The sequence below is a fragment of the Chelonia mydas genome, chromosome 7 (genome assembly GCF_015237465.2).
Source record: "Chelonia mydas isolate rCheMyd1 chromosome 7, rCheMyd1.pri.v2, whole genome shotgun sequence".
Lineage (NCBI taxonomy): Eukaryota > Metazoa > Chordata > Testudines > Cheloniidae > Chelonia > Chelonia mydas.
The window spans coordinates 104,883,711-104,907,757 of NC_057853.1; the positions used below are offsets into that span (position 1 = coordinate 104,883,711).

The window sequence follows — 24,047 nt, forward strand, 5'->3', positions numbered from 1 at the left end:
GACAGATTTTAAATATTGATTGCCCACTAACAAAGTCTGGCAACGACACACAACCAATCTCTCAAATAACAGAGCTTAATGTTACATTCTGAATATTGACCATACGAAGAAAGAAAGTCCATTTCCTACCTTGTAGCCCTTGTAGTTAATGGTGAGACATTATCAGGCAGTGGTGCAGCAGCAGCAGCTGCAGGTAGAAGATTCAAGACGTCTTGACCACCAGACCTTTCTGTACTCTTCTTTTCCTGTTTTTTCTTTTTTATATCTTGCCCATTACCAGGAGGCTGGCCTGGTTCCAGAGCCCGGGCTGAGGAAACATTCTGAAACATTAAGGAAAAAGGTCAAGTAAGTATCTCATCATATAGTCTAGAGCAGTGCTTCTCAAGCTATCTGATGTGGGGGACCGGCAATTTTTTTTCCCAATGTGTGCGCAGACCGGCAGCCGATGCCTTGCGGACTGGCACCAGTCCGCGGACCACCATTTTGAGTAGCACTAGTCTAGAGTGCATAAGATTTTGTAGACCGTTATGTAGCTTCCATCATTTTGTTCCATACACTGACAAAACTTTTGAGTAGTGTAACTATGATGGAACTCAGAGATTCCATCCTTAAGCCATCTTCTTTTCCTAACTGTATATTGAACAGAGGGAAATTGTTGAGTAAAAAATAAATATAAGAAAAAGGGCATAGATGGAAGAATGCCTGAAACTGCTCAAGGCATTTACTGGCCCAAAGAGGTATGCATCTTCTCTTTCTCAAGCCCAGCAAATGCTTTCTTGAGCTAAGTACATTTACAAGCAACAGAAGGAAGAAGGATGGAAACAAGCTATAACTTATTTATTCATAAAGGTGACAAACAATTTGCAAAATAATATAAAAATAAATCAGCATTAATCAGCCTAGGACCCAAAGCAAGATATTCAGAGCCAGATTTCAAATTCTCCCCCATATTACAAGAGCGTTCAGATCCAAGGTTTGGCATTGGTTAATTGAAGTTAACAAACAAAACAAAAAAAAGGAAGGCCTGATTCTCCACTGCCGTGTACCTTGTGCAATCATTCACACCCACACAAAGTGGGTATGAAATGTCATTCTGACTTGGTAACATGTTATATCCACTTTTCACAGCTGTAAATGGACGTCAGAGGAGAACCTGGCCGAGAGCACGAGCAGGCTCTACTCAGGACTCGGCAGGCCAAGCATGCAGTCTTGTTGGCAGCACAAGAGATCACATCAATATAGCATGAATTTTTATTTACAGTAGCTTTCCATAAGCCTGAGCCTCCCCACTCACATTAGTCTCCCCACTCACATTCCTACAAATGGAAAAGGTTTCAGAAATTTCAACATATTAGCTTCCTGGCTCACAAACCTGTATTTCAACTCACAAGAGAAGCTGTCCTAAGTATTATTTTCTGCATGAAGGCTGCCAACGTCCCACCCACCCAACTGAAGCTTTAAGGGTATGTCTACAGTGCTTCTAGGAGCAAGCCTCCCAGCTGGGGTTGACGGACTTGTGGTAGTGGGGCTTGGGCTAACGTGCTAAAAATACCTATGTAGACATTGCAGCTCAGGCTGGGACTGAAGCTCTCAAGCCTGGGGCATGGTGGGGTGGTTGGGGGGAAGGCTTCAGAGCCCAAACTTCGGCCCAAGTTGCAAGGTCATAGCAACATCTACACACATTTATTTACAAGAACCTCCACAAATATTGTCAAATTGGGTGCAATTCTAGATGGCACTACAACATGTTATCCGTTCAGAGTCGAATTCTGCCTGGACCTTACTCAGTGAAGGGAGGGTGCAAAAAGCCTTCCTACACCTTGCACCATCTATGCAAAGGCCACCAAAGTTGATGAGCAGAGAGGACATGGGGCCATTTTTCTGGACCTGCTACTCACTATGGGGTCAGTAGATCTGGCTGGTTGCATAAGATAGACGGAGGAGAAGTAAGTTGAATCCCCAAAAGTGGTACACAGGTAGGTATGCATCTTTTAAGTGCCAAGATGCTCTGGGAGGAACTGCCTCCCCAAGGCAAAATGCTTCTTGATGCGCCCCCTGGGGTGGTGCAGCCAAAGGGCCCAATCCTGAATCAGCAACCACTAATACGAACCTCTGCATCTGCGTGGAGCCTCATGGGTATATAAGACTGATTCTAGTTCTGGGTTTTTGTATTTGTATTTTCTTCATTGACAAATGAAGTTGATACGTTTTAATTGTAGAAAGACTTTGCATATGAAACCACATTTCTTTCCATGTTAACATGCTGTGCTGTCATGCCAACACAGACTTTTCACATTAACACTGCGCTGTCACACCAACACAAAGTTTTCATGGTCAGAGTGGAGAGCCAGAGACGCTCAGTTGGGATAGGCTGACGGCTCTAGGGTTGTTTATTGTGTGTATGGACATCCAGCTTGTGGGCTTTTCATCTGTTTGGGTTTGTATACGGCTCCTATCACTACAGTATCTGAATAGTTCCCAAGATTTAAAAAGAAAATCTCTATCAAGAGAGGTGCGTATACATGTGTGTGTGTATGAAGAATTCACTGAAAGAAAGGAATATTGAAGAAATGTGTTTTGCATTTAATTCTGGAAACCGTGACCTCCGTCTTCATCTCACTCTTACAGGAGCAAGTTGTACAGCCTAAGTCCTGCTCACCTGAATGTTCTGTCTCCCACATTCGTGAACCTTTCCTCTGCTGGTTGACAGTTTCGTAGTTCCAGTGGAACGTAACCTTGAACAACAGTTATGGTCATGGCAGGAAAGGAGCTCTCAGGGAGCTAGGGCTAATCTCTTGGAGATCTTTGCACCATTATTCTAAAGTCAGTCCTTGAACTGGACTTAATTAAATGGGAAAGCAGTGCAGAGAGTGGAGTACTAGGGTGATATGCTCACAGCAAGCTGCGCTGCTAAGCAAATAAACTGCTGTGTTTTGTACTAGCTGTAGCTTTTCTCAGCATCTGTGGCTTTACTTCTCCATATGACGAGTTGCAATAATCAAAACCTGGTCACAAATACGAGTATCATAGTAGGCAGCTCTCTGTCCAATAGGATGGAGCGTAATCTTCTGGCCACTCACAGATGGATGTGGGTTTTTTTTTTTGCTGCCACAACTATTTGAGCCTCTAGTAGCAGAGAGAAACATAAAAGAACCCCAAGGGAAGAGACCAATCTAACAACCGCTGTGCAGATGCTTTCAACAGTTTGGGGATGTTACAGAGGAAGCTTGTTCTTCCAAGTACTTTTGTAGGGACAGGATTTTATAATTGTACTATAAAAATTGATGTAAACTTTGAATTAATTCTGCCAGCCACCCTTTATGAATAACAGAAAGGAATGACCGTCTGAGACTGGGATCTTGTTTCCTATATGCATTATAAACTGCCCTCTAGTCATTTCTTTGGTTTAAGGTTTAGTAAGTAAAAGATGGGATCTTGTATTGTGTCTGTGTTAATTAGATTAAAGGAATGTTGAAGGCCTGAGCCACAACGTAAACTGTTTTTGACCACAAGATTTAGTGAAGTTTAATTTCTGTCTTCTCTGTGAGAGACTGTGTGAATGAGGAATGCATGCATCAGGAAAAGATAAGGTGTGAAGGCCACTGTTAACCAGATGGTCAAGAAAGGAGGGGCGAAGACGCCTAAGGAGATTTATCTACGCCAGAGTACCATCAACGCGCATCCATGACTGAGGGAAGTCAAATTGATGACCCTGAGGTAAAGGCTGGCACCCCTAAAGACAAGTGATTAAGTACAAGATGACCCTCTCCGAGGTGTTTTGGAATGTTTACATCAAAAGATACACCAATTAAGGAATAACCTGTCACAAAATGACACAGCAAAATCCAGACTTCAACAGAGAAAAAGAACTATAAGAACAGGGTGCTTTGCCATGGGATTTTGGGTTCATCTTGCCACTACTCCAGGCAGTGGCGGATTAATGATTTTGCCGCCCCTAGACCCTGAAATAATTGCCACCCGCCCCAGCAGCACCCCGCCCAGGCTCACCTCTGCTCCGCCTCCTCCCCTGAGTGCGCCACCAGGTCCTGCTTCTCCCCGCTCCCTGCCAGTGTTTGTGCGCAAAACAGGTTCATGAAGGATGGGGGGGAAGAGAGGGGAATGTGGCGCGCTCAGGAGAAGAGGCGGGGCCAGGGCGGGGATTTGGGGAAGGGGACCAATAGGGGGAAAGAGGGGGTGAGAAAGGGGGTGGGGAAGGGGTGGAGTGGGGGCGGAGACCACAAACCGGCGCTGGGAGAAGGAGCCTCTGGCTGCTATTATAAATTTGCTGCCCCTGCAATTTTGTTGGCCTAGGTGTTAATACGCCGCTGACTCCAGAAGCATTGGATCTCAACCGACAAAGCCCGGCTCCCCTCTGTGACCAATCTGGCTGGCCACTAGATTGATCCAGACTCCAGACTGGTAACTATAAAAACATCAACTGGCAGGACTGTGTGCATGATGTGTATGTGTGTGTGTGACTGAAAAGCATATGCTAACTGTTGTATTTTCAATAAATATGGCGTATTTGCCTTCTCTCTTATAAAAGATCCTGTGTGCTTTGTATAGCATAACACTTTCCTCTTCTTCTAACAACTTAATGTTTCCTGGGATCAGTTTTAGTCAATTGCTTTAATCAAGGTGCTGACTTCAGCCAAGAAAGGGGGAGACTCGTGCTCTCTGTGTATAATGTAGATAGAAGTGGCTGTTGTCTGCTGGCACTAAAACCTGCGTGGTCTCCCCAGATCTCCCAATGCCTTCATATAAATGTTGATGAGGATGGGAAAGAGGACTGAGGCTATTGATATTTCATGGTTGTGGGTACTGCATGTGGAGAAACAGTTGCTCACAATGACTGTTTGGGTTAAATTGGAGATATGAGAATGCTCAATCAGGAAACTGAGGTTACTTAAAAAGTTATTAGATTGTACTAGCGCTTTGGGACAGGGACCATGTCTCCCTCTGGGCTTGTACAGCACCTCGCACAATGGGGTCCTTATTCTGATTGAGCCTTTTGGCTCAACTTACAAATCATGAACAACAACAGTCTATGCACATGAACCACCGGTAGCTTTCAGCACCACATTTTCTGTGAGGATGTCTCACTTTCAGGCTCAGGCATGTTGAGAGGAATGCAGTGACGAATTTAGGCATTAACCCACTATGGTCCTGGTATCTACTCCTCATTCCTAATTAATCTCTTTCACAAGATCAGCTCTTTAACTCATAGGTCTCTTTCAAATTACAAATCCTCTGTGTCCTACTGACCTGAAGTCATCCCACTTTCAATGCCAAAGGGTAATGGGGGATGTCTCCTACGTACAAAGCCATTTATCAAACCTGTTTCCTATAGAGGCAACTTATGTTCTCTAAATTTACAGCCAAAGCCAATGAATCCTGAAAGTAGCATGATTAACCTGAAGTTAATAAATAGGGTGGACCTGATTATGGTATTGAAAAAAATTCTTGCTCATCAGCATGTCAGATAGCAAAATTACCAAAGTATCGTCACCAAAACACATAATACTGGTAGTAAATATTCCTGATCAAAAACAATGCTGATGTCCATGTTACACATTTGCAGCATCACAACCGGATTCTTCCAGACCCTGTATCGTGTCATATTGCACTGTCATGTACATCCAGTTTTTCTAGAAAATCTGTTGCTTCCCAGAATACTTTGGGACCAGAATGATTTTGGCAGGGTTTTGTGTTGTTTTATGTGTGACATCTACTATTCCAGGGATCAGCAACCTTTGGCATGTGGCCCATCAGGGAAATCCGCTTGCGGGTCGGGACGGTTTGTTTACCTGCAGCATCTGCAGGTTCGGCCGATCGCAGCTCCCACTGGCCACGGTTCACCGTTCCAGGCCAATGGGGGCTGCGGCGCGGGCCAAGGAATGTGCTGGACGCCCTTCCCGCAGCCCCCATTGACCTGGTGAGAGGACAAGAACAACAGTAATGAGAATATGGTTCCATAGGCTAGCTATAGGCACAAATTGAAAGTTATAAATCATTTAGAAGTTTTTTTCTCCACTGTAAATAAGTATGAGAAAATCTTCTGTGACTAATCCAATTCAGTTTAGAATGCTGGCTCTAATATTTTTTCTAAATATCTTTCTATTGTCAGTGATTTAGTATTTAAGAGATTATGGCCCATAATCAGCCTTCAGCTTTTCCTGTACAACTCTGATTGGCTGAGGGTAGAACTTGGCCATGTTATATATTTTCTGAATATAGCTGTTCTAAAATAGCATAACTTGCACAGAGATGTATATATTGGCTCAGTGGTACTCAGCAGTTTGAAGGCAAATCTCATTCTTGCCCTCACATTCCCACACTGGCAGGTGTCTGGACCGTCATCAATGACAGGAAAATAAAAAACACTTCTCATCTAGTTAGGCAGGAACACATAGCCAGGCAACTAAATTTTCAATATCTAATATTCAATAGCTAACACGGCCCAATATCAGGATCTTAAAAAAACCCACAACAATCAAGGTGTAGGTCTTTAAACCAAAAGGGGAACATTACCTTTTAAGTGATCAAGAACTGCATTTTAAAGTAGGTTTGTGTTAGCAGATTTCTAGTTCACTGCTACTTTTCCCTCATAAAAGGGTATGCACTTGTGAGTCTATGCCGAGTGGCAGAGAAACAAAATTCAACTGTTTTGTCAATTTGTTCAGAATTCAAATCACAAAGATATGCAAACAAATTGCTGTACTAGATTTTCCCCACAATACATTCTTGTTAAGGTAGAAAGTTACAGGATCGGATTCCACCACAATTCTTTTTTCACCATGAATAGCGTTCATTACACAAAACGTACAGTTAGAGAGCTGACATTAAAAGAAAGCATGCATATGAAATTAAAGATTACTACTTGGTTGACCTCCTGAAATCTCTGAAGTGATTTGACACTGCAATTTCCACTGCAATTTAACCAGTCAGTGGAGCATGACATTTTTTTTAATTTTTATTCAATGATCATTGATGAGACAATTTTTTAAATCAGAAAAAAGTCACAGTTAAGAGTGACTGACATTGAAGATATACAAATATCAGAAGAAACAGCAAATATCTCAATACTGCATTTTTCTTTAAGCCTGTGTTATACTTAAGGGAGTAAAATTATTTCTTCTGGAAAAGGAAATATAATAGGGACTGTATTTAATCCTTCCAAAGGGACAGATCCCTTATGAAAGCACAAGGCAAATGTACAAAGATCAGCTTTCAGTATCCCAATAATTGTTTTCTTCTGGTGCAGTCTGTTTGACCAGGGGCTAAAGAGATCAATGATTTACAAGAATAGTCTATTATTAAATGATTTTAGAATCCAAGAGATTTAAATTATCCAGTAAAATCCACCCTTATACTATGGCAAACATTATTGAATCAGAAAGTTGCTTTAATACAGCATTGGATTCTATTCACAGTACGGTTCCCTGAACACTCATTGAATCTCCCAGTCTGATTTAAAGCCCTAGCAACAGCATTAGCTGCTGCCATGGTATTGTATTACAAAATTCCAAGAGGTCTGACAGTTTCCCCAACAGATCAGTAAGCTCTTGATAAGGCACCACTAAAATGATTGTTTTAAAAGTAGAAATTTGTACTTAAACACAAGGAATGGGTGGATGCTATTTTTTTTCTTCTTTGAATGAAGGAAGTTGCTTCCTTTTAAATCTTCCCCTATGGTACATTCCTACATTAAACACACATCCTTTTATGGCAGTTGTTGGAACATGCCATCGTTCTGACTCTAGTTGAAAGTAATCTTTGAAGAGTTACACTCAGTTTCCATTTCTCATAGCTTCTAATAGTGTTTATTGGGAAGGGGGAAAAAAAAAAGAGATGGAACAAAGCTTTGAAAGTCTTAATCAATAAACTAGATCTTACCTTTTATTTTCTCCACATCTTCCATTGCTCTTTTCTAACATGAGCTACAAATTATTTCTTAGATTAGTTTAAAAGTTTGTCTGTTTGAATCATCAGTTCATTCACTCCAAGTCAACAACTTCCTCCGTAAGAAGCTTATGGTGAACAATCTGACTGCAGGTGAATGCTGGGAAGTGGACCAAAGGTCATCCCCATGGTGTCAGGAATCAGATTTCAGAAACAACTGCCAAGCTGACCAAATAGGGAGGGTAACACATGTTAACTGTTAAAGACAGCAGGCCACACATCTTTTCAGCCAAATGGTTTGCACATGTGTGACTTAGCAGGCTATTATCAAGTGAAAAAAAATGTGTACATGATCCTCTAAAAAAATGGTCCATCTGTAACACTTTGCCGCCAGGACACTGCTCATTTTACTGCCCTGAACTGATTGCAGAAAAGGGTAGTGGAAAATTTGTTCATCTAAAACTCTGAATAGTAGAGCATTCGTCAGTATTCTTGTTATACTTACGAATTAAATTAATTTCTTAAAACTGCAGCCTAGCCCTTGTGAAAAGAATAGGCTGCTATTCATAGTGCATCCAATACACAAAGTGGGATACTGCCACTTGCCTGAAACACTAATCTAATACCCTAACAACTATTAGACAGGAGTGCCTCTGTGTGTGTGTATTAATGTTCCATCTACACTATAAAAATGGTCAGAAAAAAAGAGTTTACAAGAGGGATTCTTGAAAAAGGTTTCTGATAACATAGTTGTGTCAGTCCTGTGGATGGGAAATCACTAGGGCTGTCGATTAACCATAGTTCACATGATTAACTCAAAACATTAACTGTGATTAAAAAAATTGTGATTAATCGCACTGTTAAACAATAGAATACCAACTGAAATTTATGAAATATTTTGGATGTTTTTCTACATTTTTAAATATATTTATTTCAGTTACAACACAGAATACAAAGTACAGTACTCACTTTATATTATTTGTATTACAAATATTTGCAATGTAAAAATGATAAACAAAAGAAATAATATTTAATTCACCTCATACAAGTACCATAGCGCAATCTCTATCGTGAAAGCGCAACTTACAAATTAGATTTTTTTTGTTAAATAACTGCACTCAAAAACAAAACAATGTAAAAAACTTTAGGGCCTACAAGTCCACTCTGTCCTACTTTTTGTTCAGCCAATCACTAAGACAAACAAATTTGTTTATATTTACAGGAGATAATACTGCCCACTTCTTATTTACAATGTCACCTGAAAGTGAGAGCAGATGTTCGCATGGCACTTCTGCAGCCGACATTGCAAGGTATTTACGTGCCAGATATGCTAAACATTCGTATGCCCCTTCATGCTTTGGCCACCATTCCAGAGGACATGTTTCCATGCTGATGACGCTCATTTAAAAAAAAATGTGTTAATTAAATTTGTGACTGAACTCCTTGGGGGAGAATTGTATGTGTCCTGCTCTGTGTTTTATCTGCATTCTGCCATATATTTCTTGTGATAACAGTCTTGGATGATGACCCAGAATGTCTTTTTAAGAACACTTTCACTGCGCATTTGACAAAAAAGCAAAGAATGTACCAACATGAGATTTCTAAAGATGACTACAGTACTCAACTTAAGATTTAAGAATTTGAAGTGCCTTCCAAAATCTGGTCAGGGCAGGATGTGGAGCATGCTTTCAGAAATCTTAAATGAGCAACACTCCAATGCGGAAACTACAGGACCCGAACCATCAAAAAAGAAAATCAACCTTTTGCTGGTGGCATTTGACTCAGATGATGAAAATGAACATGCGTTGGTCCACTCTGCTTTGGATCCTTATTGAGCAGAACCCATCAGCAGCATGGACACGTCCTCTGGAATGGTGGCTGAAGCATCTGGCCCGTAAATATCTTGCAGCGCCAGCAACAACAGTGCTAGGTGAACACCTGTTCTCACTTTCAGGTGACATTGTAAACAAGCAGCAGGCAGCATTATCTCCTGCAAATGTAAACAACCTTGTTTGTCTGAGCGATTGGCTGAACAAAAAGTCAGACTGAGTGGACTTGTAGGGTCTAAAGTTTTACGTTGTTTTATTTTTCAATGCAGGGTTGTTGTTTTTTTACATAATTCTACATTTGTAAGTTCAACTTTCATGATAAAGAGATTGCACTACAGTTCTTGTATTAGGTAAATTGAAAAATACTATTTATGTTATTTTTACAGTGCAAATATTTATAATAAATAAGTATAAAGTGAACACTGTACACTTTGTATTCTGTGTTGTAATTGAAATCAATATATATGAAAATGTGGAAAACATCCACAAATATTGATATAAATAGTATTCTATTATTAACAGCGCAATTAACAGCGATTAATTTTTTTTTAATCGCTTGACAGCCCTAAAAATCACTTTGTAAAAACGGTTGCAGAGAATTGTTTGAGCAGAGTTCCTTGCAAGGTCAGGTCCATCATTTGCATTTTCATCCCATCCTTGTTGGCAAGGTCACTATACTTTACTGCAATCTCCTCTGCCAGGTAAATGATATTTTCAGTACTGAGGTCTTTGGTGTTGTCAGTGCCTCAGACGAGATTTTATTGTGCTGTATGATATTGCAATAACAAATGGAGCAGTGGCAGGTGCAGCCTCCCGTCCCGGGTTGATGGGTGAACTCCTCCTGCAGCAGCACCCTTCGCCACAGCACCATAACCTTAATCCTAGCCCAGCATGGAGGGGAAGACCCAGGAACTCACCCAGCAGTGGGGCTCCTGTCCCATCGGAGAGGGTCCAGCTCCCTACTCAGAGCACTGCAACCCTGCAACCAGGCCAAACCGGAGCAGCTCTGCAACCACATGTGCCAATTTGCAACACCCGGAGTAGGGAGCCAGGCCCACCCCACATCTGGGGTGAGTGCAGGGTGGCTCATTCTCCAACACACACACCCAGGTGTCCCCTCTGCACCAGTCTGAGATTAGGATTGCGGGGTGAGGGGGGGGCGGAGTGTGCTGCTGCAAGTGGTCAGTGCCTCCAGGTCACAACTTCTGGAGCAAGGAGAAGCACATTGGGAAACTTTTAGGGCACCTCAACAGGGTCGACACAGCCAGTTAGTGCCCACTAGAAAACAACCCCTCACTGGTGTGCACTAAGGCACCATGTAGATAAGCCTCTAGCAAACACAGAAGTTGCTGCTTGACAGAGCTCCAACATAAGGACTTCTCTACCAACATTGCAAAGGCAGTGGCAGCTTTCTGGGGCAGGGATCTTTTTGTTCTGTCAGTGGCCCAAGTACAATGGCCTTGGTCCTTCACTAGGCCTCATAGGCACTATGGTAAAGCAAATACAATAATAAAAATAATAAATAAAAATAATAATAATAATAATAACAACAACAACTACTCATGCTTTATATCAATGTGTCTTAAAAGAAACCTTGGAGGGACTACTTCTGTGGGTAAAGTAATTCAGCTTTCACAACCCTTCAGGCTTTAGTCTCCCTGATAAGTGTGCCAATTATCATGGAGGTTTTTCCATGCCATTTTATAATCGACACTAACAGGACAAAGTTTAGGCAATTGTGAAAAGAAAACAAAAGCAATTTTAAAATAATTCTGCTCCGAGACTTTTTATCTTATGACCCTACAGTAGCGTGTTATTTTCCTCCTTCTGAGTCATAAGTTAGAAATCTCTAACTGCGCATGTAAAAAAAAAAAAAAAATGTAAAAATGCTGTGCTTCCATACTCAGCCACTGTCTTAATCTCCCTCTCTCACACACCACGTTTCTTTTCCCCTTTCAGAAAAAGCAATAGCAGTCTGAACCCAAAGGTTGCACTCCTTGCACTGTGGGTGGTTATGACCTTTCTGCACAACTGAGGAGGCTGAACTATTTATCCCCAGAACAGGTGCAGCGCAGGCTGCGGCAACGTAAGCTTCTTCACAACAACCTAACAGCGTGCTTCAGCCCTGACCTGCATGAATGTGTGCGGCAGATGCTTTAAAAAAGTGCACTTGGGGACAAATGCGTTACAGCTACGGAATGGCTCTCAGATTTCTGGGAACTGCTCTGGGGTTTTCACCTGCCCATGTGATCGACATCACTGGGTTGTTGGACAGCTGTCTGTCACCCCCTGGAAATTCTGGGCTTCTTGGACCTCGTGTTAAGTATGACAACAGAAAACAGCAACTCGGGCTTCATATAGGATTGCCAGGCGTCTGGTTTTCGACCGGAAACTGCTGACCAGGCCCTTTTGGCTAAGGCAGGGGGAACCTGTCCTGGCTCCGGAAGTGGTCAGCATGTCCCTGTGGCCTCTAGGCTCAGGTGTGATCAGGGAAGCTCCGCGCGCTGTCCCCACCCCAAACACCACTTCCAAAGCTCCCATTGTCTGGGAACCACGGCCAATGGGAGCTGCGGGCACGGTGCCTGTGGCCATGGGGAGCACGCAGAGGTGCCTGGCCCCACCATGTAGCGGACGGCCATGCTGGCCGCTTCCAGGAACCGCGCGGAGCCAGGGCAGGCAGGTAGCCGGCCTTAGCCCCCCTATGCCACTGACCGGGAGTCCCCTGAGGTAAGTGCCGCCCAGCTGGAGCCTGCACCCCAAACCCCCTGCCCTAGGTCGGAACCCCCCTCCCGCACCCTAACTCCTTCCCAGACCTCACAGTACAACCCCCTGCTCCAGGTCGGAACCCCCTTACGCACCCATACTCCCTCCCGGAGCATGCACCCCAACACTCTCCCGCACCCCAATCCCCTGACCCACTCAAAACCCCTCGGCCCCAGCCCAGAGCCCCCTCCTACACCCAAACCCACCCCAGAGCCTGCACCCTCAGCTAGAGCTCTCGCCCCCCTCCCTCATCCCAACCCCCTGCCCCAGCCTGGTGAAAGTGAGTGAGGTTGGGGGAGAGCGAGTGATGGAGGGACAGATATGGAATGAGTGGGGGGCAGGGCTTTGGAGAAGGGGCAGGGCTTTGGAGAAGGGGCAGGGCTGGGGCCTCAGGGAAAGGGCAGAGAAGGGGGCAGGGCAAGGGTGTTTGGTTTTGTGCAATTAGAAAGCTGGCAACCCTAGTGACAGTTGCTGTGTTTTTAAATACCTAACGGGAAGCACAGTGACTGGGCTCTCCTGGAGTGCCAGAAGTCATTGTGCCTTCCACAGTTTTCCCCCTAGGAAAAGATGACTCTGCATAGCAGCTACTTGAAGTGTATTAAAAACTGTGTTAAAATCCCAAGCTATCACTTTAAGGGTGAAGGGTTTCCCGATCCTGCTTGTGTAACACTGACAGATCCTGGTGGGATCAAACCTGGGATCTCTGGAGCTTAAGACATGAGCATCTACAGCATGAGCTAAAAGACGTGTCTCTCTTAGCATGGCTGTAGCAGACTCATCTAACTCTAGTGCCACATCGAAAAGGCATGTGTTGCACTTGCAGGCTAGAGGACTCTATAGGGAAGGGTGCCAGCTGGACCTACAGCAGTCAGGGTATGTCTACACAGCAATTAAAACCCCTGCGGCCGGCATGTGTCAGCTGACTTGAACTTGCGGGGCTTGGGCTAAGGGGCTGTTTTAGCCCAAACCCCCAAGCCCAAGTCAGCTGGCATGGGCCAGCCACAGGTATTTAATTGCAGTGTAGACATACCCTCTGTCTACAGCCAGCCAAAAGGTCAGCCTCTGTTTTATTGAGTGGCCTGCATGCTCTCTCTCTCTCTCTCTCCCCCCTCCCTCCCTTGTGGATTGTTGTTCTGAATTTTAAGGCATAAAGTGGTGTTACGCTGCAACCTTCCAGCAAGAGTATTTTGTTTTTAATCTAACTTCTCTGTGTGTATGTTGTGAACATAACACTAATAAGGACTAGGCCTTAATTGCACAATCTGGGCCAAAACTTTTGTTGTCACTAACTCTCCTTGAATGTAACAACACAATTTCCCCTTAATTTGAACTGTTGCTTTTCAAAGGAAATGTGACTTTAAAATCCCTGTATTTCTAACTCAGTGGAAGCCAAATGTGTTATGCCACCACCAAGAATAATTTTCTGAAAGTAATTTTTTCCCTGTTTCTAGGATGACCGGGGGTGGGGTGGGGGGGAAGGGAGCCGGGTTGTTAAAAATCACACAGCAACTGAGAACTCATTCACTGCCAGAGCCAACTTGAACCTTAAAAGTGCCAAGTTCAGTTCTAAACCTAGAACTTTCTGCTTCACTGTGTCCCTTTATTACCATCACTTGTTGTGTGATTTTTGAATGTAGATGGTATACTCTCTGGAGCAGGACTGTGTCTTTTACTCCTTTTCTGTGAAGCTCCTAGCATATTCTTGCGTGCTCAGAATTAATAAACAGACCTTCTAACTTTTAAGTTAGTGCTAAATTTAGCACACAGTCTCCCATCTTTGATTCCGTGCTTGTACATTTTGTTCATGACACATCTCAGTGCTGGAATTTTGGGATGTTGCTACCTGATAAATGTATCAACACCACATGTGAATTGGTATTGGCTCCATCAACAAAATTCATTTCTCCATCTTAATTCATAAAAAACAGGAAGGAAAGCTGGCATGCAATAACATACTAGCATTGGACATTTCTCTAATAGCATAGAATGTTACTGAACAACTAAACACATGTTTAAAAGTAACTAGATTTTGATTTTTTTTTTTTGACAACCTCCTGAAAACATATACATGACTGCTTACTAAATTTGCAGTCAGTGTCAAGAAGAGAAAAGCCAAAAGGTCATGCATGTCAAACAAACAGCCAAGACTTATGTTAAAATGTTGAAACACAAACCATGCAAATCATTTTCATTGTCTAATACCTGCTGTGTTCCTTCATTGGGTGGTATTAGGATGACTTTATTTGTGCCAACAACTTCTGACTAAAAACAAATATAGTTAAACATTTATTAACTAAAACGTGAGTTTGGATCACTTGATAAGCAAAACATAACAAATCTTTTCAATGGATGCTTTGCAGATTTCAGTGATTCTTTTAATTCTAATTATTTGTAATGTTATCTGCCTAATACTGCATTTTCTGTTAGCAAGAGACCCTGAAAATAATTTGGGCTTGTGTCCTTTTTTTTTTTTTTTTTTAAGTCACAATGTTGCAAATGGTTTGGGCCAGATCTGGCATTTGTCCTGCCTTCTCAGTACCACTCCAGCTGCACATGGCAGGTGGAAAGCTCACTTAGCCAGTCAGCGGGTGATACCCCAAGGATAGAGATATATGGCAATAAAAGACCTGTGGCACAGCTGCGGCTGGCCTGGGTCAGCTAAAGGCTTGTGGGGCTGGGGCTGCAGGGATATAAAATTGCAGTGTAGGCCTAGAGCCAGACTCTGGGACCCTCCCTGCTTGCAGGGTCTCAGAGCCCAGGCTCCAGCCCAAGCCTGAAGTCTACAGTGTAGTTTTATAGCCCTTCAGCCTGAGTCCTGCGAGCCCGAATCAGCTGACCCAGACCAGCTGCCAGCCTTTTACTGCTGTGTAGACGTATAGAGTCAGCAAAATCAACTCTATGAGATCCCACTCCCAGCCCCAGCGTAAGGAAGAAACGTGGCATGGCCAGACAGCTGCTGTGTTCCGGTGATCTCTAGCTCCTAGGACAAGGGGCCAATCACAACTTTTTCTCACATGTAACCAATGGGCCAAATCCTGAGAGGTGTTGAAGCATCTGCAAGTCACTATTAGCAGCCCTTAGAGTTACATTGGCTCTAGCTAGCCATATATTTAGCAAAGGGAACGATTACAGGTACTTTTCACTGCAGTGATTTAAAAAATAAAATGTTTGAAGGATAAACACATCTGTACATTTATCAGACAAATAATCCAAGATCACCTTCCACCAAAATTAAATACTAGAGGACTCTTGTGCTGAGCAAGGTATAAATGCCTGGATCAATACATGTAAACTAGACAGTTATCTTGAAAGAGGAGGAAACTAATATAACAGTTTACTCTTTAAGGCCCAGATTTTGCCCGCAGTTGCATTCATTAAACTCCTTGGTCTTGCATGGGTATTACAGAGAAGAATTTAACACATCAGGAAAATGAGCAGTTCTCTGAAAAGACTTGCTCTAAGATAGGCAGTAAGAACAAGGGGGAAGGAAAGTTTTATCACACCCACCTGATTTTCTGTGCGGCTGTTTTCATTCCCCATTGTGATGCAAGAGATCCAGTATCACACAATAATTAGGTTAAGCCAGATAACTAGAAGAAACGAAAAACTGTAAACCTTCATTGTATAACCAAGATATTTGAAGCTTTGTCTCCCCATCCTTTTTTCTCCTAACGTTAAGGCTCATAATGTTCTTCAGCTCCAACGCATCAAGGGAAAATAGCTTTCTAAGGGTTCCTTCTACGATGCTCCTCCCTGATCTCTTCTCCAACATTGTTTTTGCTGAAGCTGGCAGACTCTCCTCTAAATACAACTTTGTTGCTATGTTTCTCAGTTACCACAAGCACTGTGTATATCATCTGAGTGGTTAGGGATTTTCTTTGCCAAAGTTAGTTCTGATGGACAGCTCATTTGAAACTTTTTGGTTTTAACTGTATTCAAATAATTTTTTAAATTCTTATACTATCCTGAATTCATACGGAGTCTGGAATTGTAATGTTAAGTCTGTCAACTTACTACATTAGAAGTACTATTTTTCCATTGAGTTTTAGATAAAAGCATTTGGTTTTTACATCCTTAACATTAAATGAAATCTTATCCTGCTGCCCTCACTTAGACAGAACTCCACTTACAGGCAGTGGGCCTGACTCTGATTTCATACCAGTTTCACACAAACAGGGCATGATCTTCATTTCCAACCATTTTGCACCAGTGTAACTTCATTGATTTTAATGGAATTACTCCTGACTTCCAGAATTTAAGCCCAATGGATTATTTCCTTGTGTAAAAAGTGCAGAACTGGGCCTTTGTTCATCCAATCTACATAAGGAGATTAAAAAAAAAAAAAAAAAGGATGGAGTTGTTCTCTACTTAGGGGGTTACTACCAGCTCATTTTCCTAATTTATCAACTCACTGTTATGACTGACTCAAGATACTCAAAACATAGCCTGCACAGTAGTTCAGACTTCATTTCCAGTAGTGTAAAATGCAGGTGTATTCCCCAAGGAATCCTCCACCAAAATATTACAAATACTCTCTTTACTTTTTGCCTTATGATGAAATTCCAGACTGTTGGCCTAAATCTGCTCTCATGTTCTGGAATAAAGCAAGAGTAGCTAACTAAAGCTGATCACACTATGTTGGTGTAAGAAAAGAATTGGGCTCTAGCAGTCCATAAAACGCCATAAGCTTGTAAGGTATTTTATTTCCATGATAGAATAGAATGGTAACTTTTTTTAAATTGGAGGGGTTTTTTTACATTATTTGGTGCTGTGCTTATGTACAGTGCCTGAACCTGCTCCTACGGGTGCAGGATTAAGCCCTTAGGGTATGTCTACTCAGCAAAGAAAACCCGTAGCTGGCCTCTACAAGCTCGGACTCATGGAGCTCAGGCTTTAGGGCTGTTTAATTGCTGTGTAGACTTCTGGGCTCAAGCTGGAGTCCGAGCTTTAGGACCCTGTGAGGTGTGATGGGCCCAGATCTTAGGCTCCAGCCTGAGTCCTGAAGTCTACACAGCAATGAAACAACCCCACCGCCTTGGCCCTGCGAGCCTCAGTCAGCCAGCCATGGGTTTTTCTTTGCTGTGCAGACATATCCTTAATAGGAGCCCTAGCTTTTTCCTGTTGAAGTTACTGTCAAAACTCCCATTGGTTTCAAAGGGAGCAGGATCTGGCTCAAAGATCATACCAAATTTCAGGATGGGTTCTCCCAAGAAATAAAGTGGCTCAACATAGAATGGTGAATGCTCTCGACTCCCATTAAAATCAACAACAGTTGAGGATGTTCAGTCTCATCATTTTGCCATCTGAACAGGACAGTCCTTTGGATTTATGGGGCCCTACCAAGTTTTATTAAACTGGTGCCCCTATGCCTGACTTGGGGCACAGCGACCACCCCCACCCGCAGACCCCCAGAAGAACCCACTGCCCCGCATTACTGACACACACCGAGCTTCGTACGGAGCAGACACTGCGGCACCTCGGGCTTGCAGCCTGGGGGGGTGGGACGAGGCAGCAAAGGATACCGAGCTGCCCGGCCCACCTCACGGCGGCGGAGAATCACAGTTCCCCACAGAGACCCCTGTACCCTCTCCCTCACACAGAATGTGCTGCGCTGGCACATTCGGCTCTGTTAATATGGCCCCTGCCTAAGGAGACTGCAGCATGCGCTAGGTGTGCAGGAGCTGACCCGCTCTTACCTGCTGCGCTGGTGGTGCCCCAAATTTTCAGGTGCCCTACGCAGCCGCGTATGCCTAAGAACGGCCCTGCATCTGAAATGGAAATCCCACAACATGACCAAAAAACACCTGTGGATGAACCCTTTTCACAAAGCAATCACTCTATATCTGACCTCTCTGTCCTTATTCTCAAAGGAAACCTGCACAACGCCTTCAAAAGACGAGCCTGGATCTTAAATTCATAACTTTGCTAGATACTAAAAATCACGAACAGCATAGACACACTGGATTTATGGTTTATTACAACGATCTATAACTCACTAATCTACCCCTTCCCCATCAATGACTAGAGAGGTGTTAATGGGCCACTTCACCTTGAATGGTCCCTTGAAATATGTGTTAACAATTTATGTTAAACAATCTGTTCCACCTTGTATTTAGCTGTGACACTCTGAGTTCATTTCCCAGATCTGAAGAAGAGCTCTGTGTAAACTTGAAAGCTTGTCCATCTCACCAACAGAAGTTGGTCCAATAGAATATATTACCTCACCCACCTTGCCTCTCCAATCTCACAGGATGAGTCTCTGAAACAAGGTCCTATTGAGCCATCCTAGGCTAACAGGTAAATATTATAATATATTTTGAAATACATACATGTAACAGTGTCTTAACAAAAAGAAAAGGAGTACTTGTGGCACCTTAGTGACTAACAAATTTATTTGAGCATAAGCTTTCGTGAGCTACAGCTCACTTCATCGGATGATGCATCCGATGAAGTGAGCTGTAGCTCACGAAAGCTTATGCTCAGATAAATTTGTTAGGTCTCTAAGGTGCCACAAGTACTCCTTTTCTTTTTGCGAATACAGACTAACACGGCTGCTACTCTGAAAAGTGTCTTAACAAACTGCTTAAACAACTACTCCAAGACACTAGCGAATTTAATTCCTTTCCCAAGGGAAGACTTTGTTGACGTTTCCACGCTGCTGACCAAAAACTTTTTCTGTTCCCACAGTTTGTTCTGTGGCAGGAAAACAGCTGGCCTTGTACTCAGATAATGTTGAGATTGTGATACTAAATGAAAAAGCCAGGAAGTTCAAAGTCAAAGCTCCCAATTCTGCCCTCTGATGGATGTGCACAGCAATAGCATCTGTGGAAGAAGTGCACACCTGAGACCAGAATTTAGCCCATTGGCCTTAACTTTCATGTCCTCTCCCCCCACACCCCTTCAGCATTGTGAATCATCATCAAGAACAGAGTTTGGGGCTCAATTCTTCCCTTGCTTTGGTCCGCTTGTGTCATGTTAGTGTTGTTTAAAATTTCTTTCAGGTGAAATTCACTCCGTTTCAGAATATCCTGCAAGGCTTGTTACACCACTTCAGTACTGTTAAGCACAGCAACTACTAAGGGAGACTAAAACTGTAAGGTACGATTACAACCAAAATAATACAGAGTTGCTTACAGACCTTATTAGAATTTACAGCCATTAAGATACATGAAAATGCAGCAGACATATAAGTACTAAAAACTCTAATCACTAATCCCCAATAAAATATTTAATTTTTTTTTCTTTCCTTGCAATATAAAGCTGTCTGGGCTCCTCAGCTCAGATCTCATCCCTTATCCAGGAGTTAAAATAAATCTGCCAGAAATTAGGAGTAAAAGTAAAGTCTCCACATTAATAAGTGAAGTGTACATTGCTGAGTTAAGACATTTTTGCCAATTAAAATGTAATTCCAGTGGGTTTATTTTACATATATGTGAGTCCATATACGGTTCTAAAACACTTCCTCAATGCAAGTCACAACTCTGGCCTTAAACTGAGTGTTCTTGCTTAACATTTTCATATTTATTTTATTTCAAGTGAATATTAAAAGCTTGCTAATGAAACAAATCTCAGTCTATAAATTAAATATTAGTTCAGTTAAAATATAGTGTATCCTTCCTATGTTCCTAAATACCATGGAACAACTTTAAATAAATAATTTTAAATAAATTAAATGTAATTTAACACTTCACATTTCAAAATGTAACTGCTAGTACAAAGCTGGCCTGGTAAATCCTTCAAGCCCTTTTCTGGTGTACAATAAAATCATTTGCCTCCTTAAATAAAGAGAATACTTTATTTTGCACTTACATTCCAGGATTAAGTATGGTTGCTCTGGAACTACTGACACTTCAGACTGTTGTCTTTAAACCATTCTTTTCAACTGCACCTCACAAACCTCCACCTCTTTTTCCACCTCCTCTTCCACTCAGAATCACATGAAATGTAGGCTTATTTCAGCAACACACCCACTTAATTTACACATAACCAGTTGAACAAACAACTCTGCCTCCACCCCAGGCACAGAAGAGAACCAGTTTCTCTCTCTTTCTGTCTCTCTCTGTACTGTTCAAGTGAGAGATTATGGATTTGCAATTTCATTTAAAAAAAATGCTACTGTATTATACAAATACCATTTCAGAAAATGTTTGTCTCTTCATCACAATGTATAGTACTTGTCCATCTAACGCATTAGCACTTCTACTTACACTGAAGATTTACTCAAGGTGAAACTGTATCAATATTAACCAGGTGGTGGTTTATTTTAATAGAAAAAAATATTATTTTCACTGTTTTTGCTTATTTGTATTTTTTAAGTTTGTCTTTCATTTTCTGACCCTGCTGTCAGAAACTCCCGGAAGTGTTTACTGCCAAAGGTAAATATTCTCGCACAGGCTGTATGTTGGAGTAATTTCCCAATGAATCATCTTGAAAGGTGGAGGCCGATAACAAAAACTCTTTGAAATGGGATTGTGCAAGAAGGACCGGTTTATGGTGTGAGCCAATTGCTATTATTACTGCTTGCTGTCAGTTCCAGGAAGTGCACCCAACAAGGGAGCTCACAAAGGCAGCTGACAGCAACAGCCAATGAATTTCTCATTTGTTAGAACTGCAAGTGGCTCTTGCTGGTACCACATGACATGAAAAACTGTCCTTTATTGCATTTTGAGGGATTGCACTACTGTACTAATTTTTGCACTGTTGTATGCATGCTATCTAAAGAAGCAAAAGTGGAAGGACTTTCATTGGGCAGCTGTCAAAAATGAGCTGTAGCTCACAAAAGCTTATGCTCAAATAAATTTGTTAGTCTCGAAGGTGCCACAAGTCCTCCTTTTCTTTTCCTACAGTTACTCACAACTGAATTCATCTCAGAGGATTTTGCAAATGACCCTGGTTCTTCAAATATGCAATTTAATAACTTTATGCATATGAGCAGTCTGACTGAACAAAGTATTTGCAGGATCAAGGCCTAAGTGAATTCCATTGCTTCTGTACCATTTTTGTTAACAATACACTGGAAGCGATTCTGTCCCCAACTCTAACCATTATACGCTGGTGCATGGCTACTGACCAGAGGAGAATTCCCTGGTGCAGGTATAAGTGACTATTTCCCTACTCTCTTTTGCAAACCCTGGCATGCCCAGGGTGGAGTTAGTGGTGGTTCTGTAGCACATAGCGCCATGGGGATTCTGCGCCACAGCTCACAGGGAGTTCAGGATGGGCTGCCATAAATGAGAACAACAAAATGCTGGTCTGGGTCTTCACAGTAGCCTACAAACTGGAGGGAACAAAAGTGGCTTTAAAACACCTATCCCCTGGGCTCCACCTCCTGGTTTAGGTTCTGTAAAAGCTTATTTTATCTATGTTTTATTTAATCAAGCTTATTTTATGAAATTTGGGTCTTCACTGTACCTGACAATACCCCCTTTATTTATTTATTTTTAGTTGGGCCATCATAATGTTCACTGTTGGCAGACAATAAAATTATCTAAAACGTATGTGTGAGCTCTTTCTCTTCACCTGTAAAACCAAAGGCCTCTTACTGGAGCTTAGGAAAATACTACTAGCTAGCACTAGTAGTAGGCAGGTACCATATCCTCTCTCTTTGCCCATCACGAAAAGGCAGCATCATTCACTCATACACACGCGCGCACACCAAGCCAGTACATGGCACTATTCCACCTATCATATCAATGTGGGTAAAGCCAACTATCTGAAATTGAGGAAGGCTCCTTGCAGAATATAACTTGTTCAGCACAAACTGGGGGTGGGAAGAGAGGGGAAATCAACCTTTTGTAGTTGTTCATGATTCAGGCACTCTTTATATTTGCTATCAGAACATGTGCAAAGCAGCATTCCTTTGTCTGGCCAAACTGGAAATATTTGCACAGCTCCTATGCAGCCATTTACTACTGCCAGAAGCATCAGTAATCGGAAAGGTGGATGGAGTGGCATATGGGATCAGGTGGCTATGCGCTAAGACACATCAACCACACCCCCAACCCTTGGACCTACTCCAGAACAGCTCTCAATGTATTTGAGGACATCAAGAGGGTAAACAACATAATTTTGGGGAAGCTGCCAATGAGCTATATATCATTTAGCTGATTCTACATATTTGTAAGAGGTGACCTGAATTTGGTCCTAGCATATAAGTCCTTTGTAGACTTAAAGGTCCATAAGCTACTCATGTATTGTGACTTTTAGAGGAGCAGAATATTCTTTGGCTAAAATCTATATGGTAAAAGAGTTAGCTCAGGGTCATTTTACTTAGAATCCAAATACTGTCAAAGGAAGATGGGATACATTTTTTCCTTAATGTCACACTGCCTGGTACTGTGAAATAAATGGATTAAATTGCAGAACTCTATGGAAATACTGAGCATAAAGTTATGCATCTGCTACACTCCGAGGGACGACACAGCAGAGGGGTGTGTTCAGAAGAGATATAACTTCGGCATTGTATAATCTTAACATACCCACTGCAGAACCAGTCTGTTTGCTTTCTGAATCATAATAATATCTTGAAGGCCTATAACGAGCATCACCCTAAAGTTGTTTCCAGCCCTAATTTCCTGTCATACAACAACTAGCAAAAGCCAGGCTAAGATCTAGGAGAAATCCCATAAAACACTCTTCCTATAATGGATATTATTGGATTATTCCATAAGTGCACACATTGATTCCACTTGATGTTGCTTAGCAACTTTGGCAGCTGGAGCCACTGTGAAAACTGCAGAATTATACTGTTGCTTAGCAGCCACAACCAGAGTTGGCTTTTAAGGGGGGAAGCCTGTGAAACCATTTTTTGCTGCCCCTTCCCTAAATGGACTGCAACCAGTATTTGTCCACCATGGTTGCACCACTATGCACAGGGACAGAGGATCTGGGGTAGTGTTTGTGAGAGGATAATTTTGGGATACATCCCACATTTGTCTGATTCATTCTACTTCAAAACTTACTTTTACCATTTTGCTACTACAGGACTAAAGATATTATCATTATTAATTTTTTTTTAAATGAAGAAACCTAAGATTCTCCTTACATTTCAAGGTCCTCCAGATCTAGGGCCCTATTTTCATCAACTTTAGGGGACCCACAGTCTGGCTTTGACTGCAGCAACAGAAAACCAATTACGTGGTCACGCCAGGTTGGGGAGAGCATACCTTATTAAAAAATTACAACGTTGTACTTTAATGGTACAAGTACTACATCTAGCAATGTTGATTTTATACACTACAGTATCTTACAGTAATAATTCAGCTATTATTCTCCTTCAGATTTCCTTAGACACTTACTCTATTGACATGAATCAATCATATCATCTTCCCTCAGTAACTAGGAAGGACGTTGAACAGCAACTATTAAAGTTACGCAATTTAAATCCGCAAGACCTGATAATTTGCACACGCGGATATTAAAAAAAAGGTTGGCCGAGGAGCACTCTGAATCATTACTGTTGATTTTAACAAACCTTGGAATACTGGGAAAGTTCCTGAGGACTGGGGGGGTTGGAAAGCTAATTTTGTGGCAATAAAGGTAAACAGGATGATC

General features: G+C 42.2%; 1 protein-coding gene across 3 annotated transcripts in view; it reads right to left on the bottom strand.

The window, feature by feature from the left end:
- Nucleotides 1–20,401, bottom strand: part of TACC2 (transforming acidic coiled-coil containing protein 2) — a 181,944-nt gene extending 161,543 nt beyond the window's left edge. Inside the window, exons 1-4 of one of the 3 annotated variants that reach the window (XM_037903765.2) lie at nucleotides 20,304–20,401; nucleotides 18,191–18,262; nucleotides 16,002–16,084; nucleotides 130–320 (exon numbers count right to left, since the gene is read on the bottom strand). In XM_037903765.2, the coding sequence (XP_037759693.2) occupies nucleotides 130–320; nucleotides 16,002–16,034 (224 nt within the window). In that variant the 5' untranslated portion in view covers nucleotides 16,035–16,084; nucleotides 18,191–18,262; nucleotides 20,304–20,401. Of the gene's footprint in view, nucleotides 1–129; nucleotides 321–16,001; nucleotides 16,085–18,190; nucleotides 18,263–20,303 lie in introns of those variants that run through there. The other 2 variants (XM_043551361.1, XM_043551362.1) reach the window with 2 other exon arrangements.
- Nucleotides 20,402–24,047: the final 3,646 nt, after the last annotated feature.